This window comes from Miscanthus floridulus, chromosome 4 (genome assembly GCF_019320115.1).
Source record: "Miscanthus floridulus cultivar M001 chromosome 4, ASM1932011v1, whole genome shotgun sequence".
Classification (NCBI taxonomy): Eukaryota; Viridiplantae; Streptophyta; class Magnoliopsida; order Poales; family Poaceae; genus Miscanthus; species Miscanthus floridulus.
The window spans coordinates 108,251,096-108,270,822 of record NC_089583.1 but is presented as its reverse complement, the minus strand read 5'-3'; the positions used below and the strand labels follow the sequence as shown (position 1 = coordinate 108,270,822).

Sequence of the window (19,727 nt, the reverse complement as noted above, 5' to 3'; positions counted from 1 at the left end):
CGGGAGTACGGGGACGCTGCGCTCGGTTCAGCTGTCATTGTACGCTTAGCTTTTTTTTTCTTCAAATAAATTAGACGTAAAAATCAGCGTATGCGGTTTATAGAGCAGCCATGTTGCGGTCGTCCACCCCTCCAGTTCGTGGCCCTTTCACACGGAGTCCCCCCCTCTCCCCCGCCTATAAATGCCCGCCCGCTCCTCCCAGGTTTCGGCACTCCCATTCGGCCATTCGCTCAAGGCGCTCGTGAACACTTCGATCTCCGCCCATCTCTGCGATCCGTTTGTCTCTGTGATTTGGTTCGCTTTAGCAGTTTAGCCTAGGCTTTCCTGCAGGTAGCAGCTTCTTGCGAGGCAGAGTCTTGCGTCTTGCTGCTTGAGTTGGTTGGGTCGCGATGGCCGGCGGCGTGGTGGTGAGCTCCGGAGGGGGCAAGGACTACCCCGGCAAGCTCACCATGTTCGTGCTCTTCGCCTGCATCGTCGCCGCCACCGGCGGGCTCATCTTCGGATACGACATCGGCATCTCCGGTACGGCGCCAAGCACCCGGCCCCTCTCTGCCTCTCTCTGATCGATTTTCTTGGTCGCGGTATTTCCAGTTTTTTTTCCATGGCTGTGGTTGAGAGAGAAGAAGAAAAATCACAGTTCTTGTTTGGATCTCGCACGCTGCTCTGTTCTTGCGATTTTGCGAATCAGGCAGGGTATTTTCTCGGGCGCAGTTCACCTACCGTCCGGTCGGGAGACTGGACGCATGGTGTCCGAGCGTCTTTTGCGCATACATACAAAACTGCGATATTCCTCTCGTTTTCTTTGTTTCCTTTTACCAGATTCTTGCAAACCCAAGAAGAATCTTTCCATGCATCACCTCGCCATCTTTCATTTTCTTTTGTTTTGATTATTCCCCCTAGACACTACTAGTGGTTCTTTAAGTTAATGATAAAGAAAAAAAAGATTATCCAAGATCATTCCATAACAAAGAAAATAGGTTGCTGACGTGTTTGTGCAATGCTGTGGTCGAGCAGGTGGCGTGACGTCGATGAACCCGTTCCTGATGAAGTTCTTCCCGTCGGTGTACCACAAGGAGCAGGAGGCGGAGCGGAACCAGAGCAACCAGTACTGCAAGTTCGACAGCCAGCTGCTGACCATGTTCACCTCCTCGCTCTACCTCGCCGCGCTCGTGGCCTCCTTCTGCGCCGCCACCGTCACCCGCGTGGCCGGCCGCAAGTGGTCCATGTTCGGCGGCGGCGTCACGTTCCTGGTCGGCGCCGCGCTCAACGGCGCCGCCAAGGACGTGGTCATGCTCATCCTCGGCCGCGTCCTCCTCGGCATCGGCGTCGGCTTCGCCAACCAGGCCGTCCCCGTCTACCTCTCGGAGATGGCGCCGGCGCGCCTCCGCGGGATGCTCAACATCGGGTTCCAGCTCATGATCACCATCGGCATCCTGTGCGCCAACCTCATCAACTATGGCACCGCCAAGATCAAGGGCGGCTGGGGCTGGCGAGTCAGCCTGGCCCTGGCCGCCGTGCCGGCGGCCATCATCGCCGTGGGCGCGCTGTTCCTGCCCGACACCCCCAACTCCCTCATCGACCGCGGCTACACCGAGGACGCCAAGCGGATGCTCAAGCGGGTGCGCGGCACGGAGGACGTGGAGGAGGAGTACAACGACCTGGTGGCCGCCAGCGAGGAGTCCAAGCTGGTGGCGCACCCCTGGCGCAACATCCTGCAGCCGCGGTACCGCCCGCAGCTCGTCATGGCCATCGCCATCCCCATGTTCCAGCAGCTCACGGGCATCAACGTCATCATGTTCTACGCGCCCGTGCTCTTCAAGACGCTGGGCTTCGCCGACGACGCATCCCTCATGTCTGCCGTCATCACGGGCCTCGTCAACGTCTTCGCGACCTTCGTGTCCATCGTCACCGTGGACCGTCTCGGCCGCCGCAAGCTGTTCCTGCAGGGCGGCACCCAGATGCTCGCGTGCCAGATCGTCGTTGGCAGCCTGATCGGTGCCAAGTTCGGCTTCTCCGGCGTGGCCGAGATCCCCAAGGCGTACGCGGCCATCGTGGTGCTCTTCATCTGCGCGTACGTGGCCGGCTTCGCCTGGTCCTGGGGACCCCTCGGGTGGCTGGTGCCCAGCGAGATCTTCCCGCTGGAGATCCGGTCGGCGGGTCAGAGCATCAACGTCTCCGTCAACATGCTCTGCACCTTCATCATCGCGCAGGCGTTCCTCCCCATGCTCTGCCGCTTCAAGTTCATCCTCTTCTTCTTCTTCGGCGCCTGGGTCGTCGTCATGACCATCTTCGTCGCGCTCTTCCTGCCAGAGACCAAGAACGTGCCCATCGAGGAGATGGTGCTCGTGTGGAAGGCGCACTGGTACTGGGGCCGCTTCATCCGCGACGAGGACGTGCACGTCGGCGCCGACCTCGAGATGCCCTCTGCCAACGGCAACGGCAAGGTCGGAGCCGGCAAGCTCGGCGGCATGCAGTAGCCATGGCGGCGCCTGGGCGTCCCTCGCTGCTGATGCCTGATGGCGGGCAATAATCTACTCATACATAAATCCATTATTCTTGGGGTTTAGCGGGAAATTTGAAACTTTAAGGATTCTTCATCACTGTATTATAATCGTGTCATTAGGTAGGATGACTGGATGATGACGAGCAGTCAACTAGTCTTCGTCTCCTGTCTTCTTTTTTCCCTTTTTTTTTCTCTCTGTGTGCGGGATACTCAATGTGCGGTATAATTATATTTGGATCAGATCAAATCAAATATGAATATCAATTGCAAGTTGCAACTGCAGAAGCTCTGGATTTCCCGTGCATGGATGAATGCTGACCACTGGTACTGACTTTCAGATCCACTGCAATTAAAGCCATTTGCATAAAAAGGGAAGAATTTAACGCTTATTATTTACTATATCCCTGTGTTTCTTACGTGTCATTAGGTCTATCCTAATTCAAATATTCTTAACTTTGTCCGTTAATTTTTAAAATCCCATTTAGCTCCACAGCATATGAACAATATATTATGACAATATTTCGCATAGCGAACGTAAAAAAACATAAATCTTATGTTGTTAACCACTAATCTTTTTAAAATTGATGTTCAAAGATATAAATATTTGACTTAACGCAAATTTAATACATGCAAAAAAAACAAAGGGGATTTTTCACACAACAATCAAAATGTATAAGCATCAGTTTACAGAGACTTCAGGAAAAAGACTGATTCGTTCAAGCATTTGATTAGCCATTTCACAGGGTCATGAGTTTCCACCTCAACGTTTAGGGGCTCCTTGGCATGATTTCTGGCCTCTCCACAAACTCAATTAGGGCTCTATTTGGATACCCCGTCCTATTATAACAACCAAATTATATAATCAAGACCAACCCACCACTCTCCTGTCAAGGAGTTCAGGTCCCCGTTCAAACTTGGACTCCAAGCCTCCATTCCTGAGTCCCGAACTTAGTGTGGTGCTTAGACCTTTACCATCCCCGCCTCCAATCAGTCGGTCCAGAAAGAGCCGAAACCCATGATAAGAGAGCAACTAGCCTTTTCGCCCCCATAAGCAAGTATGTGCTCAGGATATTAAGTCTGTGACTTGACTAGAATCCACAGCAACAGACAGTCCTTAACCGATACGGACAGAGAAAACAATGTAGCCAAGTGAAGGGACCGTGACGCCTAAGAGGGGGGGTGAATTAGGCAACTTAAAAAATCTACTTCACAACTATGGCCTCTTTTTCTAACTCTAGCAAAACCTTTGCAATAGAAGAACTATCTAAATGTGCAACTACGGTTTTGCTAGTGAGTTGCTATCTCTACCGCAAAACAAGTAATGTAAGCAATGTAAGTGCGGAAGCTAAAGAGCAAGGTAGAGATATGCAAACTCCTGTTGACAACTCCGATATTTTTACCGAGGTATCGAGAAGCGCGTAAGCTTTCCCCTAGTCCTCGTTGGAGCCCCTCGTAAGGAATCCCTCGCAAGGGCTAAGCTCCCGGTCGGGTAACTCCGTGGATAGCCTCGGGCCTTCCCCACGCGCAAGTGGGTCTCCGACGTGCCTTCCGGCAAGCCTCTCCCGGATGCTCCCCGCCGTCTTCACTATCAAGCTTCCGGCCGAAACGCTGCGGGCCTTGTTCCCTCCGGTACACGATGGCGGCCACACCACAAACGCGGTTGGTGTGATCTCGCAAGACTTGAAGCCCCTCCGATATACAACAATGGTGCTCGCAAGCATCGAGTGGTAAGAGGTATGCAAACCTCACTAAATAATAGGCCTAAACCTAGAGCAAGCACATGAGCGGTGGTCTAATCAACCTAAGCACTTCGCAAAGCACCTACGCTAATCACCTAATGAATCACTAAGCTCTATGCAAGTGGAGATCACTAAAATGGTGTAACAACATCCTTGGTATGTTTTCTCAGCTCCACTCCTGTCAAATAGCCGGTTGGGGGTTGTATTTATAAGCCCACTGAGAAAGTAGCCGTTGGAGTCGAACTCCTGCAATTCTACTACAGATCGGACGCTGAATCGTCCTGACCGGACGCGTCCGGTCGTCCCGACCGTTGAGCCGGCAATATACTGATCGGACGCTGGCCAGCGTCCGGTTGCCTGCCACCGGACGCGTCCAGTCGCAGATTTGCCGCTCTGGAACCTCTCTGTACTCGATCGGACGCTGCTTCCCTGCGTCCGGTCGGTTTCGCCGCCCGCGTCCGGTCATCCCGACTATAGAGCTGGTCCAGCGTCCGGTCGCCTCTGCGAGCTCGTTTCTTCGCGATCTTGCGTACGGCTTGGTTCCAATCTTCATGCTTAGACTTTGCTTGATCTCTTGGGTCTTTTCTTGTGCTCCTAAGGTCTTGCTTCAGGTGTTGATCATCGGATCATCACGTCGCCTTCGTCCAAGTTACGTCTTGTACCCTATTGAACTACAAAACAAACACTTGTAAATTCATTAGTCCAATTTGATTGTGTTAGTCATCAAACACCAAAATCCAAAGTAAATGGGCCAAGGGTCCATTTTCCTTACAATCTCCCCCTTTTTGGTGATTGATGCCAACACGACCAAAGCAAGCAAATAATAATAAAAAATTAAATTTAAAAATTATCTACTTGCTAGGATGCAATGCAAAGGGCAAGGTTTTATGATGCTAGAGTATCCTACTTAGATACCAATTGAAGACCATCTTGCCCTTGCAAATGTCCCCATGTGGCATTATGGATTTAAGCCTTGCTTCCTACAAAATTTTCAATACATAGGCAATCCATAATCCACTATCCTCTCTTTTTCGGACCATTACACCTTATTTTAATGCTTGCCTTTGGTCCTCTAAATTCTCCCCCTTTGGAATCAAACAACAAAAAGGAAGACATTAGTGGCACAAGGGAGGGTCAAACTTTGTGATCCTTTGAATGTAGAAAGGAATAGGTCACAAAATTTGACTCTCACATTATATAGATTAAGCCCCCCTAAATATATGCATACATATGATAGAAAGCAAAGTGTATGCATAATTGGCACATTATTGCACAAGGGAATTTAATCTATATAATGCATGGAGAAAGCATATAAATGTCAAAAAGAAATCAACATGATGATGCCAATTTAAGAATGATGCTTAACTCCGGGGACTCTAATTTCCTTACAATGAGACTACTACACATGTGACAGGTTTAAAAAAATGATACCATTTGAAAAAGTGTTAGTATCAAAGTATCCAAGTTGTAGAATTACTCCCCCTAAATATGTGCACACAAATGTAGTAAACTTTGTAGAAATCATGCACATTGATTTTAGAATAAAAATATCACTTGAAAGATGACATCTCATGAATGTGAGAATTATTTTCAAAAATGATATTTAGGAGAGATTATCTACAATTTGGACTTTGACACATATTAGATGAACAATAGTAAGACAAGCTATGTGCCGTGCTTCTAAGCAATTTTAAATCATGTAGGTTTGCTCCAAGGGTTAAAAATGAGAACGAGCAAGCCTACCAAAAGATATACCTAGTGTATGCATGATAAAAGAAATAAGCATGCAAATGCAAACCTAGGCATGAAGAGTAACTAGATGCTTAAAGATACCAATTGTAGGAAAAGCTAATTGCAAGATGTACCAATTGAAAAGTAATAACATCTAGTTACCTAACATGGGAAGGGGAATTTGGGTCCATAGTATTCACTAACCCACTTGGCAATGATTTTGTCCTTCATGATGCACCCCATGAAATGCACCCATACTTTGCCAAGTCTTCAAATTCCCTGAAGTCCGACGGACTTCTCACTTCCCTTTTGGGATCCAAACCTTCTTGGTGCTCTTCATGTTTGAAATGATTTCCTTTGGCACCCAAAAGCGTTTGACCCCATTGTTGGCTTGCTTGTTCACCTTGATGGCCACCACCTTGTCATTTTTCTTCTTCAAGAGATAAGGTGTGGAGGCCTTCTTGTCCACCTTGTTGGTGTAGGTGTTGGAGAGCTTGCTTGTTTGCTTTTTCTTCTTCTTTGCTCCTCCCCCATTCTTCACCTTGCACTCGTAGGACTTGTGACCTTCCTTGTGGCACACGTAACAAACCGCGGTTTGTCCTTCATCAAGCTTCTTCACTCCCTTGACGGTGTTATCTTGATGAAGTTGGGTTTGCTTCGCCTTGTCTTTCACTTAAGTCAAGTCCTTGGTGAGGCGAGCTACTTCTTGCTTGAGTTGCTCATTTTCCTTTGCAACCTCTTGTGTGCATGTATCTACAACAACTTTCTCAACACAAACTTAGTTGCATAAAGGTGAGTCTAAACATAAATCATTATAAGAAGTAGAGGCATCCTTTTTAGACATGTTAAAGATAGAACTTTTCTTTTTAGATACCTTGGTGGGGGTTGTGCTAACGGCTTCAAGATTAGCAACTTTATTAGTTAGCTCATCACAATGTTTGCACATGGTTTCCATTTTAGCAAGCAAACTATTATATGCTTCTTGTGAGTTAGCTAACTTTTCTTTTAATTTTTCATTTTTCTTTAAGAGTTGCTCATCATTGATTGTGCATGCATTTGTTGTTGCACTAGCCTCAAGTTTCTCAATTTTAGTAGATAGTTCAATATTGAGATTAGCAAAGTTCTCATATTGTTCAAGCAAGGTTTTGTATGCTTTTTATGAACTATCGAGCTTTTCTTCTAAACTTTTGAGCTTCTTGTGTTGACTAGTGCAAGCTTTAGCATAATTAAGATTTTCTGGCACAAGTTCATGATAAGAAGGCATATCATCATCACTATCACTCTCACTAGAGGAAGAGCTTTCGTTACCTCGTGCCATAAGGCACACACGAGAAGAGCTTGATGATGAGTGTTTGCGGCCTCGCCTCTTGTGATGGGGTTCTTCTTCACTTGAAGAATCATCCCATGATCTTATTGATGCGAGGGCTTGGTTTTTGCATACCTTCTTTGTCTTGGGTATGGGCTTGTTTGGACAAACTTCCACAAAGTGCCCCAACTCGCCGCATCCATGGCATCCTCTCTTTCTTTGTTCATTTCTTTGATTTGTGAAAATGAAATCTTGAATTTGGATAAGCACACCCTTGACATTGAGCCTTTGGATCATCTTTTCCACCTTGTTGATCACTTTGATTGATTCTTCATCAAGATCGAAGGTGGAGGAGGAAGATTGATCATCACTAGAATCTTCATCATCATCATCATCATCGTCCTCATCTTCTTCTTCATCTTCACTTGAGGAACTTGAACTTGAGCTTGAGCTTGTCTCAACTTGCTTGCCCTTCATCTTCTTTTTCTCGCTACAAGCGAGAGCTTTGCCTTTGCTTGATGAAGAGGCTTCTTCTTGACCCATCTTACGTGACATTTCAAATGCCACTAACTTGCCAATGGCTATGCCCAGGGTCATGTTGCTCAAGTCCTCCATGTTGTGAAGGATGGTGATGATGCTTGCATATTTCTTTTGTGGTAGCACAGAGATGATCTTCCTCATGATGTCCGCATCATCTAGCTTTAATAATCCTATAGAATAGAGCTCATTGATGATTAGATTCAAACGAGAATACATATCGCGAACAAGCCCATCATCATTGATAGTAAAGGAATCATAGTTTTGCTTTGCTAGACAATGTTTTTACTCACGGACATTGCTTGTGTCGTCACGGAGCTCTTGGAGTTTTAACCAAATTTCATGTGCTGTACTTAAAGTGAATACTTGGTTAAAAACATCCATACTAAGTGATTCAAATAAGCAATTTTTAGCTCTAGCATTGAAGTGCATTTCTTTTTCATCACTCTTTGTGGGTTTTTTAGGATTCTTGATGGATTTCATCCCGTCACGAGTGACTCTCCATACACTCAAATTAACCGCCTTAAGGTGGCAAGCCATTCTAGCTTTATAGTATGAGAAGTTAGTGCCGTCAAAGTGCGAAGGCCTAGCGATATCCATCCCAACCACTCTAAATAGCGTCGGCTCAATGGCGGTTAAGCCAAAGGTCTAAATTGAGCCAACCGGCTTTGATACCAATTAAAGGGACCGTGATGTCTAAGAGGGGGGTGAATTAGGCAACTTAAAAAATCTACTTCATAACTATGGCCTCTTTTTCTAACTCTAGTAAAACGTTTGCAATAGATGAACTATCTAAATGTGCAATTACGGTTTTGCTAGTGAGTTGCTATCTCTACAGCAAAACAAGTAATGTAAGCAATATAAGTGCGGAAGCTAAAGAGCAAGGTAGAGATATGCAAACTCCCATCGACGACTCCAGTATTTTTACCGAGGTATCGAGAAACGCGCAAGCTTCCCCCTAGTCCTCGTTGGAGCCCCTCGCAAGGAATCCCTCGCAAGGGCCAAGCTCCCGGTCGGGTAACTCCATGGATAGCCTCGGGCCTTCCCCATGCGCAAGTGGGTCTCCGACGTGCCTTCTGGCAAGCCTCTCCCGGATGTTCCCCACCGTCTTCACTATCAAGCTTCTGGCCGAAACACCGCGGGCCTTGTTCCCTCCGGTACACGGTGGCGGCCACACCACAAACACGGTTGGTGTGATCTTGCAAGACTTCAAGCCCCTCCGATGTACAACAATGGTGCTCGCCAGCACCGAGTGGTAAGAGATATGCAAACCTCACTAAACAATAGGCCTAAACCTAGAGCAAGCGCATGAGCGGTGGTCTAATCAACCTAAGCACTTCGCAAAGCACCTACGCTAATCACCTAATGAATCACTAAGCTCTATGTAAGCGGAGATCACTAAAATGGTGTAACAACACCCTTGGTATATTTCCTTAGCTCCACTCCCCTCAAATGGCCGGTTGGGGGTTGTATTTATAAGCCCCACCGAGAAAGTAGCCGTTGAGGTCGAACTCCCACAATTCTGCTACTGATCGGATGCTGAATCGTCCTGACCGGACGTGTCCAGTCATCCCGACCATTGAGCCGGCAATATACTGATCGGACACTGGCCAGCGTCCAGTCGCATCCCACCGGACGCGTCCGGTCACAGATTTATCGCTCTAGGACCTCTCTGTACTCAATCGGACGTTGGTTCCCTGCGTCCGGTCAGTTTTGCCGCCCACGTCCGGTTGTCCTGACTGCAGAGCCGGTCCAGCGTCCTGTCGCCTCTGCGAGCTTGTTTCTTCGTGATCTTGCGTACAGCTTGGTTCTAATCTTCATGCTTGGACTTTGCTTGATCTCTTGGGTCTTTTCTTGTGCTCCTAAGGTCTTGCTTGAGGTGTTAATCATCGGATCATCACATCGCCTTCGTCCAAGTTATGTCTTGTACCCTATTGAACTACAAAACAAACACTTACAAATTCATTAGTCCAATTTGGTTGTGTTAGTCATCAAACACCAAAATCCAAAGTAAATGGGCCAAGGGTCCATTTTCTTTACACCAAGCTATGCCCCGTTGGCCACAGGACACAACCTATTACACCCACCAATACACGTACCATATCCCTGTCCGGTCTCTATTTCCTTTCACCATTTTATCATGAGAGCAATAATAATAATCACCTATTGTTAGTAATGACAGGTTACTCATGCTACCGATAGCCTAAGCATAGCAGCTACTCGACCTATGCTAGTAGGACTCATAGGTAGGTTTATCTATGCATGTAGTTTCAATATAAATCCTGTAACGTAAATGCACATCACATATATATATCTAGTGATTTTTCAAAATAAAGGTTATGCACCGGGGCTTGCCTAGGGCAGGCGGATTGTCAGCTAAGTCAGTTAGTGATTGCTCTAGGACCTTCTCCTGCACAAGGGCCTCCTCCTCGTACTCCTCGATCACCTCTTTGTACTCCTGCTCTCCGACGGTCACGAACTACACCAACTCATTCTCTACATGCATGCAATGATGATGCAACACTTAATATTTTGGCAACAACAACTGTTAAAATAAGAATACATATGCTAAGCTACAAAGCTAGCTCTAATGACTAAGATACTAAGATAATCATTATCGCTACCAAGCTCATCCTACAAATGCTTAATTTTTATAAACCAATATAATGCATTATTAAATTAGCCTTAATGGGTATTTAGCTACCATATTAAATAATCTATTTTAGGGCTATAAAAATTACAGTGAGTACATAATAATACAATGAAGCTACTATAAAAAATTTAGGGTTTTTGCTATCACCAATCTACCACAAAAATTCCTACAATATTTAATTTAATAATATTGAGCACTCTCAAATGATTTAATAGCTCCTGGTATCAACAAGCACAAATATGAACTAAATACACTAATAGATAGAGCACAATTTTAGGAACCTAACAAAATTTGTTTCGCAATTTTTAGATATCTACATTATTTTATATTCATTACCAAATTTTAGCTCAAAATTAAAATAAAAAGCTATTTCTATTTTTCACGAAAAAGATAAACCGATTTTGGTCCAACGCGGCCCACACATAGAGGCGACCCACGGCGGGGAGCCCTCGTGCGCGCTGACACTCTTACAAAAATGCCCTCACGTTATCAGATAATAGCGCGAACACTACACGTACTATTTCTATAGACAACAACTTTGCAATGGAGCCCTCGTATCTTTTCACCTTCGCATCAGAGAGGTCCCCGAGATGCCCCGTGCTCGCCGGCATGGCAGGCGGTACGCCGGCTACCTGAGACCCTTGCAGAACTAGCTAGGGTACCGATGCTCACCTATGGGCTGACGCACAACGATGGGCGGTAGTTGCACGAACGGGGGTGAAGCAGAGCGGGCTCTCCTCGGCGGTAGTGACCTGCAGTGGCGGCAACTGCATTCCGGTGAGCCACAGCGTACAATAGATAATAGAGGTGACAGGTAAGCATCAGTGACGCACCACGATCCTACCCGTGGTGGTGTACTAGCTAGAGACGCCCCGAGCAAGTCTGGCCGCATGCGCTAGGTGAGCTCGATGGTGAACCGCAGCCACATGACCATGTCAGTGGCATGGAGGCGACACTAGGGCTGTGACTAGCATGCGCATGATGAAGAGGGGTTCTAGATGAGGCTAGTGGTGTGGTCAATTCAACATGAGATGGCGTGGTTGGAGTTGGCCACGATGAGGTGGGCTAGGCCTTAATGGGGCGGCGGTGGGAGCAAAGCTTGGAAATTGGAGCTTGACCTGGCCGTAATCAAGGTGAGGTGGGGGTGGTTGGCAAGAGGATGTAAAGGTGGAGACGTGGGCATGAGGAATTGATAAGAGGTGCTCGCTCTTTGACTCACCGTGACTACAACTCGACGGCAGCGAAAAGCAGAGGAAGAGAGAGAGAGAGAGAGAGGCACGGCAGGTGGGCTCAGCTCATCCTCACCTTGGTGGGATGCGAGCGGTGAGACCGAAAGACCCACGCGCCGGCGCTAGCCGATAGACGCACACACCCGGCCGGCATGGCCCACACGACTGTAGTGTCATTAATGACAAGGCGACGATGAGCCCGACCACGTGCGCGCGGCAGAGGCGACACGCACTGGGACGGTAATAGCGTAGAGATGCAGCTGATAGGTGCGCATGTGATGACGATATGATGGCAGCGACAGCATCATGGTGTGAGGTGGGTCGGCAGCGTGGCGAGTTAGCAGTGGCGGACGCGACGGCGAGATGATAGCGTCAGTAGTGGCTTCATCATGGCGCGGTGGGCCAGCGGCAGCCGAGCCATAGCCAGGCTAGAGGCAGCCATGGTCAGCCACGTGCGGCAGCACGTGCATGCATGACCAATGCGGCGACGCCAAACGCCCTAGCATGGTGATCACGGCCATGCGACCAACCAGCCCGAGACATGTGACACGCACGAATTTTAAGGCCCTCAACACGACCAAACGATTGCTCCAGGAGCCAAACCAGCTTCACCATGCTTAAGATGGCATATGAGACTACCAAATCGAGCTATAATACTACACCACCCTTTAACCTAATCTCTCACAATAAATTGCTAAACATAGCAATGTCTAGCTTTCGGTAGACTTAAAATTCTGAGTTTTTGAGCTGGATTTGTTTTCAAGTTAAGTTTCTAGACTATTAGAAATACCAGCTAGTAACATTATTTTTCTACAGCAAGTATTTCATTGCCATCTACAAAGTTTGCACTTCAAACTTTTTTAAGTGTCACATACATGTTCTATAGTATTTTTATTCAATAAAAATTAGTTTCAAACCCTACATGATATGCATGAACTATCAAATCAACTTTCGTTTAGCATTTTTATTGATCATTTTGAGTTACAGAAATTGATCTACACACTTTATCACATGCATTATCACAAAAACATGATGCTCATGATATAGTTTAGCAAGTTGTTTAAGTGGTAACACCGAGAGTGTTATAGAGGCCGAGAGTAGCATGTTGCCCTAAGGGCACCGCCACTGGTTGTCCGGTAGCACCGCCACCCCTAGGGCGGTGCCCATCTAGACATGGACGAGTAGAGCTAGTGCTAGGGCTGGCACTGGAAGTGGCAGTGTGCACCGCCACAGGCGTGATGGTGCACCGCCGTGGGCACCGCCACCTTGTCCGGTGGCATCGCCCCTTTTCAATAGAGAGCAGGGGAAACTAGGACAGGCACCGCCGCGGGCACCACCACCTCTGGGTGGTGCACCGCCCTAATTTTCTAGAGAGAAGGAATTTCAGGGTGTTGGCTGGGGTGGCACCGCCACCCCCTATCCGGTGCCACCGTTGCTTGTCTGGTGATCACCTAACCAGTCAAGTAGCCGTTGGATTCGACCATTGGGGGGCACCGCCACCCCATGTTCGATGACCGCACCGCCATGTCTGGTGCCCATGTAGAAAGTAGCTCCAAGGGGTAACGGCTCTATTTGGCTTAGGGGCTATAAATAGAGGTGGAGGTCGGGCATTTGGCTGGTTGAGCACCCTTGGGACTGAGTGTACATTTTTGGGGAGTGCTTGGGAGCCCTCTAACTCACTTGTGCTTGATAGTGATTATCCGATCGAGTGAGTGAGCGATTGTAGTGCGATTGCAACGTGAGGTTGCATCGAGTGGCATAGGTGATCTAGTTACAAGCCGGTGGTGCTTGTTGCTCTTGGAGGTTGCCACCTCCTAGATGGTTTGGTGGCTTGTGACTCCGTTGAAGCATGCAAGAAGATTGTACGGTGCTTTGGAGGAGGATTTGTGAGGGGGATTGTGCTCACTCCGCGGGGATCGTAAAGAGCAACTCTAGTTGAGCGTGTCATTGAGCTACCCTCACTTTCAGAGTAGGTTCTTGTGGTGTCCAACATGCGGGCTTGGCGAGTCGACACAACGGAGACGTAGCTTGGTGGCAACCAAGTGAACCTCGGGAGAAAAACACCATGTCAACATTGTCTTCATCATCTTCTCGGTGGTTTGTATTCCGCGAAACACAAGCTTGTATTACTTTCATATATATTGTGCTTGTGTAGTTGCTCTTGTGACTAGTTTAGCTTTAGTAGCTTGTGTAGCATAAGAAGTAACTCCCTGGAATGGCTAATTTGGTTTTAGTAACCTTGTTAGTCACATTGCTTAGTTTGTGTAGTTAAATAATTTGCGCTCTCTAATTTGGCTTGTGTAGCCTTGTTATTGAGCATTGCTAGTAAGCTTATGTGGCTTTGTGCTTTTGCATACTAGATTGTGTAGGAGCTTCCTCAGTTGTGTGAAGTACTAGTTGCATATGTTTGTGTAACCTTGCAAGCTAGATTGGTTAGGTGAGCTCTAACTAACCCGGCACCTTAGTTGTTTGTTTAGAATCTTTTCAAGGTGCTTGATAACTTAGATAGAGGAGTGTAGTCTTGGCTAGACCGATAGTTTTAATTCCGCACTTGTATCAGTTAGCCGACGCGATTAAGTTTTAGAAAGAACTATTCATCCCCCTCTAGTCCGTCATCTCGACCCTACAAAAAGATATGATAGGAGTTTCTCACTTTAACCAACCATAATCAATTGACTTAAACGCTCTAATTATTATAATCTATAATCCTGATTATAATAATGCTATGCATAATCTAGATTATCATAATCGAGCTTTAATCCAAATAGTCCCTAGAAGTACTGCCAAATATGAATGTCAAGTCTTGCCAAATAATCGAGCTTTGTGAAGCCATTTTGTGGCAAGAATAATGGCTTTTCCTAGCTTTGTCTATGGTCCCCACACACTCAAACATAGAAGAAGTCATCACGTTCTCATAAATTACAGAAAATGCTATTGATCACTCATGTGTACCATATTGGCAAGCCAAAGCCAGAGTTGTTTTTAAAGAAATCGGGGACATACCATACGAGTATTCCATGATAATCAATATGTTTATAAACTTAATCAAATTTTAAACAATTTGACTTGGCGCTATGTAGTAACTGCATCCGTGTCCCGTGAATTGAGGCATTTCTTATGACAGTGCAGTGTTCGCCTAAACGGTCTAAACGACCAATAAACGGTAAATGGTGGTAAATTGTTTTGTTTAGGGGTAAACGGAAATTAAATGGTTGACCAAGAAAAAACGGTATAAACGGCCTAAACGGAACGGAGATAAACAGCATTAAACGGGCTAAACAATTGTTTAAACGACTTTTTAGGCTAACATGAGGTAAATCTAGGTCCGTTTTGTATGGATAAATTTGTATACTTAAGTTTATTATATTTATAAATGTGTACACTTGATATGTTACATGCATAAATATCTATATTTGGTTCTTTTCACATGCATAAATATATATACATACCAAAATAATTGATTTTTACTCGGATAAATATATATCAATGCTAGAATACTTGATTTTTTACATGTATATATATAATTATATATATATTTTTAAAGTACAAAACTATTTAGACCGTTTAACTTCGTTTAAACACCGTGTAAATAGCCTAAACGGTAAACGAAGGGCGACCGTGTAAAGACCATTTACTGTTTAGGAAAACATTGTTCTAGCACACTAGATTGTTGTTACACTAAGGACTCATTTTGTGTCGTAAATGTAATATATTTTTTCTATAAATTTGATTAAGATCTTAGGCAATCTGACTAAGGATAGAATTAAAAAAATTGCATCCTCTCGAGGGTGGAGTTATTAAGGAGCTTCTATACTTAGGTGACTGGATTTTTGGAAAGTTACAGCCAACAATTCATGAAAGACAACTAGTACAATTAAAATGACAACTCACAAGAGACATAATTAATTTTTTCTATAGCCAAAAAATGATAAAATTGAATGTTGGTTGAACAACAACAAAAAAAAGTCAGACACCTGACACATACAAAAAGTGGAGGTATTAACGATTACGCAGTGGTGGGAGGCCTGCGTCCCTTCTGTACGGGCTGAAAAATATAAGGGTGCGGCAAATGCAACAGACCATGTGTCTGTTTTTTCCGGTAATTTTGTTCAGTACACGAATCTTAGGGCCTACTTTGGTAACAGGTGCCTATAAGCCCAGGGACAGGAACCCCCGACGGGGAAATTTTTTTTTGAAATTTGATTCCCGCCTCTAACCAGGAGGATTTCCCCGTCGTGGGAGGTTCCTGTTGCCATTTGGCAACAGGTTGTCCAGAGATCAGCCCGTTCGCTATAGCATGTAGCTGCCGTTGCTACTTCTGAACCACACTGAACTACATGATACTATAGAAGGTCTACTGCAGCTGCAAGCCACAGCTTGGTATGCAGAACCTTGGTACGTCTTAGAAAATTGAAAACAATGTCTTATAAAATCAAGAAAAACATTTTTTAATAATATAAGGAAATCACACAGATCAATGCCAACCACAATATTTTCATGAACATAATGCATGAAAAATCACAAGACCAAAATTATTTGACATAGTCCAATACATAGAAAGTTTAATTCAAGTAGCAAATTCAACCTAGCTAATCCATTTGTCACCGAATCACTGATCAAATCCATCCAGATATCTAAGACATAATCAAAAAAAAATTATGGTTCAACTCCTTTCATAAGCGGTGTTCGAGAGAAAAAAAACTCCTTTGCATAAGCTTCGCGCATAGGCACTGTAGCTAGTAAAAACAATTTTCTTCTCAAATCATGCATTTGCTTCCACACCAAGAACCCTGCAGGTAAACAAGGAAAAACATTAGTAGCTAGAGACATACCTAAAGTAAACTAATCTAGTGCTCCTAGGATACATCAACTTGAACAAGGGTAAACATGTGGCATGCCACAGCAAGCAAATTACAAATGTGAAAAAGTTATTTAAGTTTTGGTGCAGCTGCAGGTTAGTCATCTAAGCTCCACAAGACCAGTCACAAAATGATGAAACAAATTCAACCAGACCTACATAGAAGGATGGCTAAGATACTTTTTTGAGAAACCAGAGTAAAAAAGACAGCACTTTTGTACAAGGTAACAGCTAAACGTGTCAAAATTCAACTATAAAAAAGAAGTAAATATATTGGCATCAACCAACTGAAGAAAAAGGTTGAACTATTTCATCATGTATTAAGATATCCATAGTACTCCTGCTTTTTCCTTCTATATTCCACTCTAAAAGCATTACCAGCCAAGACATACCAAAGTAAACTAATTCAGTGGCAGCTAAGCATTACCTAATCTACTATTTGAGCCAAATCAAGTGAACATTTTTGTTTTTTATTTTCATGAATACCTCCCTATCTATCTCAGATTTGAAGATATTCATAGCATACGCCTTCTCCACATCAGTAAGTTCCATTGCATCCACTTCATCGAGACACTTGTGCACTAAAAATTCTTCGTCTTGTTTCTTCTTTTCATTGAGAGCTTCCATGGTTTTGCTTGTTTGCATGTTCTTATACTACACAAAACCCTCAATAGCAGCACCAATATGACTTTGCTTACGTTTTCTCCCACCGCTCGCTCCTTGCATATAATCTTGATTGGAAGGTGCAGATTGAGCTTCATTGCGGGCACTTGAGATGTCTAGCCCATCAAAAGTAGCAAATAGACTTGTGCTGTTAGAGACTGCAGCGGGAGCAACTGGAGCAGCGGGAGCAGCTGGAGCAGCAATAGGAACAAAAGGAGCAGGCTGTAAGTGCTCGGTTGATGTGAAGTTTAGATCTCCTATTGCAACACTTCCTATGCAAAAAAATAGTGCACAATCATACTTCAAGTGCAGGCATACTATAACTTAAACTGAAAGCACTGCACAGTCATACTATCAAGTTAGATGGTGCTTTACTCTCAAGTAGAACAATAAGGCTACATAACCTTAGAGAGAAGTTTCAAATAACATACCAGCATACAATGACGTACAATCTTCATATAAAGGAAACGGCTTCTTCTGGAACCTAGCCATTTTTTCATTATTCTATTTAATACCAAGACAACAACATAGTTAGTGCTTGCAACCAGAATATGGCAACAATTTTTTGGTTTCGTGAAAAATTCTTACACTGATTAGTTTCTTCCATTTTTTCGGTTCCGCAATGACCATGGCCAATGAGTCATTCCAACCAACACCACTTTCCTGTCTCACTACATGTATCATCTTCCAGTTGCCCTTTAACTCTTTTTCCTTCTCTTGTAGTTGTTGCTTTGCGAAGTGTGCAAAAAGAAACATCTGGTTGAACTTTTCTGACATACTTCTCCAACCATATCTAGTCCATCCATTCTGACCCCTGAACATTGGGATGTTCATGTGGTCTCTCATAGTGTCAACAAGCCCTTTCTCATATCTCCAGTTCCATGTAGCCCTTTCCTTCGACATTGCTGCATGAAACAATTCAGGACTGTGAGAATGTATTACAGAAATACATAAATCAAAAAGTATTATAGAATGTATTGCACAATTTATTATAGAATGTTGCATCACAGAATGTATTATAGAAATACATAACTCATAAAGTAGTATAGAATGTATTGCAGAATGTATTACAGAATGTTGCATCACAGAATGTATTATAGAAATACATAACTCATGACTCATAAATCAGAAACAAAGTATTACAAAAATACATGACTCATAAAGAGATACAAAGTATTATTAAATTACATTCCAAACACTACTATCCTACACATTGTAGGCAGCCCACATCTGATGGGCTATCTGGTCTCGTAGGATATTTCCATCGTTTGATTCCATCTCACTTGGGTAGTTAGTGTCTCCCTCTGGCATGTTGACATAATTTGATGGGTTGATATTATCAGGTAGGATGTCTAGCCACTCTTCACTCCCATTCAACCGTTTAATGATGTTGTGAAACACAGTAGCAACTGCTAGAATCTTAACTTGACATTCAATTGGGTAATGTGTCCCCACTTTTAGATTGGAAACCGCTTTTTGAGAACCCCAAAGGCCATCTCAATGTGATTTCAAAGAATCGCATGCCAATGATTGAACAATTCCTTGTAGTTAGCATATGCATTTCCCCTCTGGCCACGTCTCCTGAACTCACTAAGATGATACTTGACTCCTCAGTAGGGAGCAAGGAATGATGGTGTATTTGCATATCCACCGTCTTTAAGATAGAATTTACCTGCCGACACAGTAAATCCTTTGCCAAGAGCAGACCACAACACTCCTACATCAGATGCAAATCCTTCCCAACCAGATGAGATGAAAGTGAACTTCAGGTTGAAGTCACAGGCAAACATTACATTCTGCGATAGTGTCCCTTTCCTATTTCTATAGGGACTGGCCTTGTCTTATCCATCAATAGCACCAATGCAATTCTACAGGTAAGAAAAAATACTAAAGATTTGGATTGTATTTAGGAATGGTATTAAGAAAAGTGTACTGTATGTATGAAGTATGAACCGACCTAAAAGAATGGCATAAATCTAGGGTCACATGTAATCTTCACGTGTGTGTGGCTTGGATTCAGAAGTCTGATGAATTTTTGGGTTAATGTTGGAATGATATTGAAGGCCTCATTTATTTTCCTATGCACTGTCTCACCACTATGTTGAAACTCCTTCTTTAGCCTATCTATGCTTGCATTATGAGAGAGCTTGAACATAAAAAGACCAAGTTGCTCCTCAATCTTCATACCACGTGTGTCACGTAGCAAGTTCTTAGCCCTGAGAAAGTTTGCTATAGTTCTAAATATTTCAGCCTCCATCCTAAATTCTTCCTTGCATCAATTCTCATGTCCTTCGAGGATCTCTTTAACCTTTTTAGCACCAGGAAGAGAAGAGGTATGCTCAGGTGTTTTCTCTTCGTCGAGAAAGGGCATTACAGCAGGGGGAAGAACAAAGAATAGCTCCTCATCTTCTTCTTCCTCTTCCAACAAAAAATTCTCAGCAAGCTCCTTCCAAGAAGCCATCTAGTGTTACATATATGAAATTATATTATTACATATATATAAAAAAA

General features: G+C 44.4%; 1 protein-coding gene across 1 annotated transcript; it reads left to right on the top strand.

The window, feature by feature from the left end:
• Window positions 1-201: 201 nt before the first annotated feature.
• LOC136550275 (sugar transport protein MST6) lies at window positions 202-2,788 on the top strand. Its single transcript, XM_066541784.1, has 2 exons — window positions 202-522; window positions 1,015-2,788. The coding sequence occupies exons 1-2, from the start codon at window positions 390-392 to the stop codon at window positions 2,475-2,477; spliced, it is 1,596 nt and encodes a 531-aa protein (XP_066397881.1). The 5' UTR covers window positions 202-389; the 3' UTR covers window positions 2,478-2,788.
• Window positions 2,789-19,727: the final 16,939 nt, after the last annotated feature.

What these genes read in the sequence shown, in the direction of transcription:
- LOC136550275 (XM_066541784.1), top strand. Translation starts at nt 390, where the DNA reads ATGGCCGGCGGCGTGGTGGTGAGCTCCGGAGGGGGCAAGGACTACCCC. An exon ending in ATACGACATCGGCATCTCCG is followed by an intron (nt 523 to 1,014) that starts GTACGGCGCCAA and finishes GTGGTCGAGCAG; the next exon opens with GTGGCGTGACGTCGATGAAC.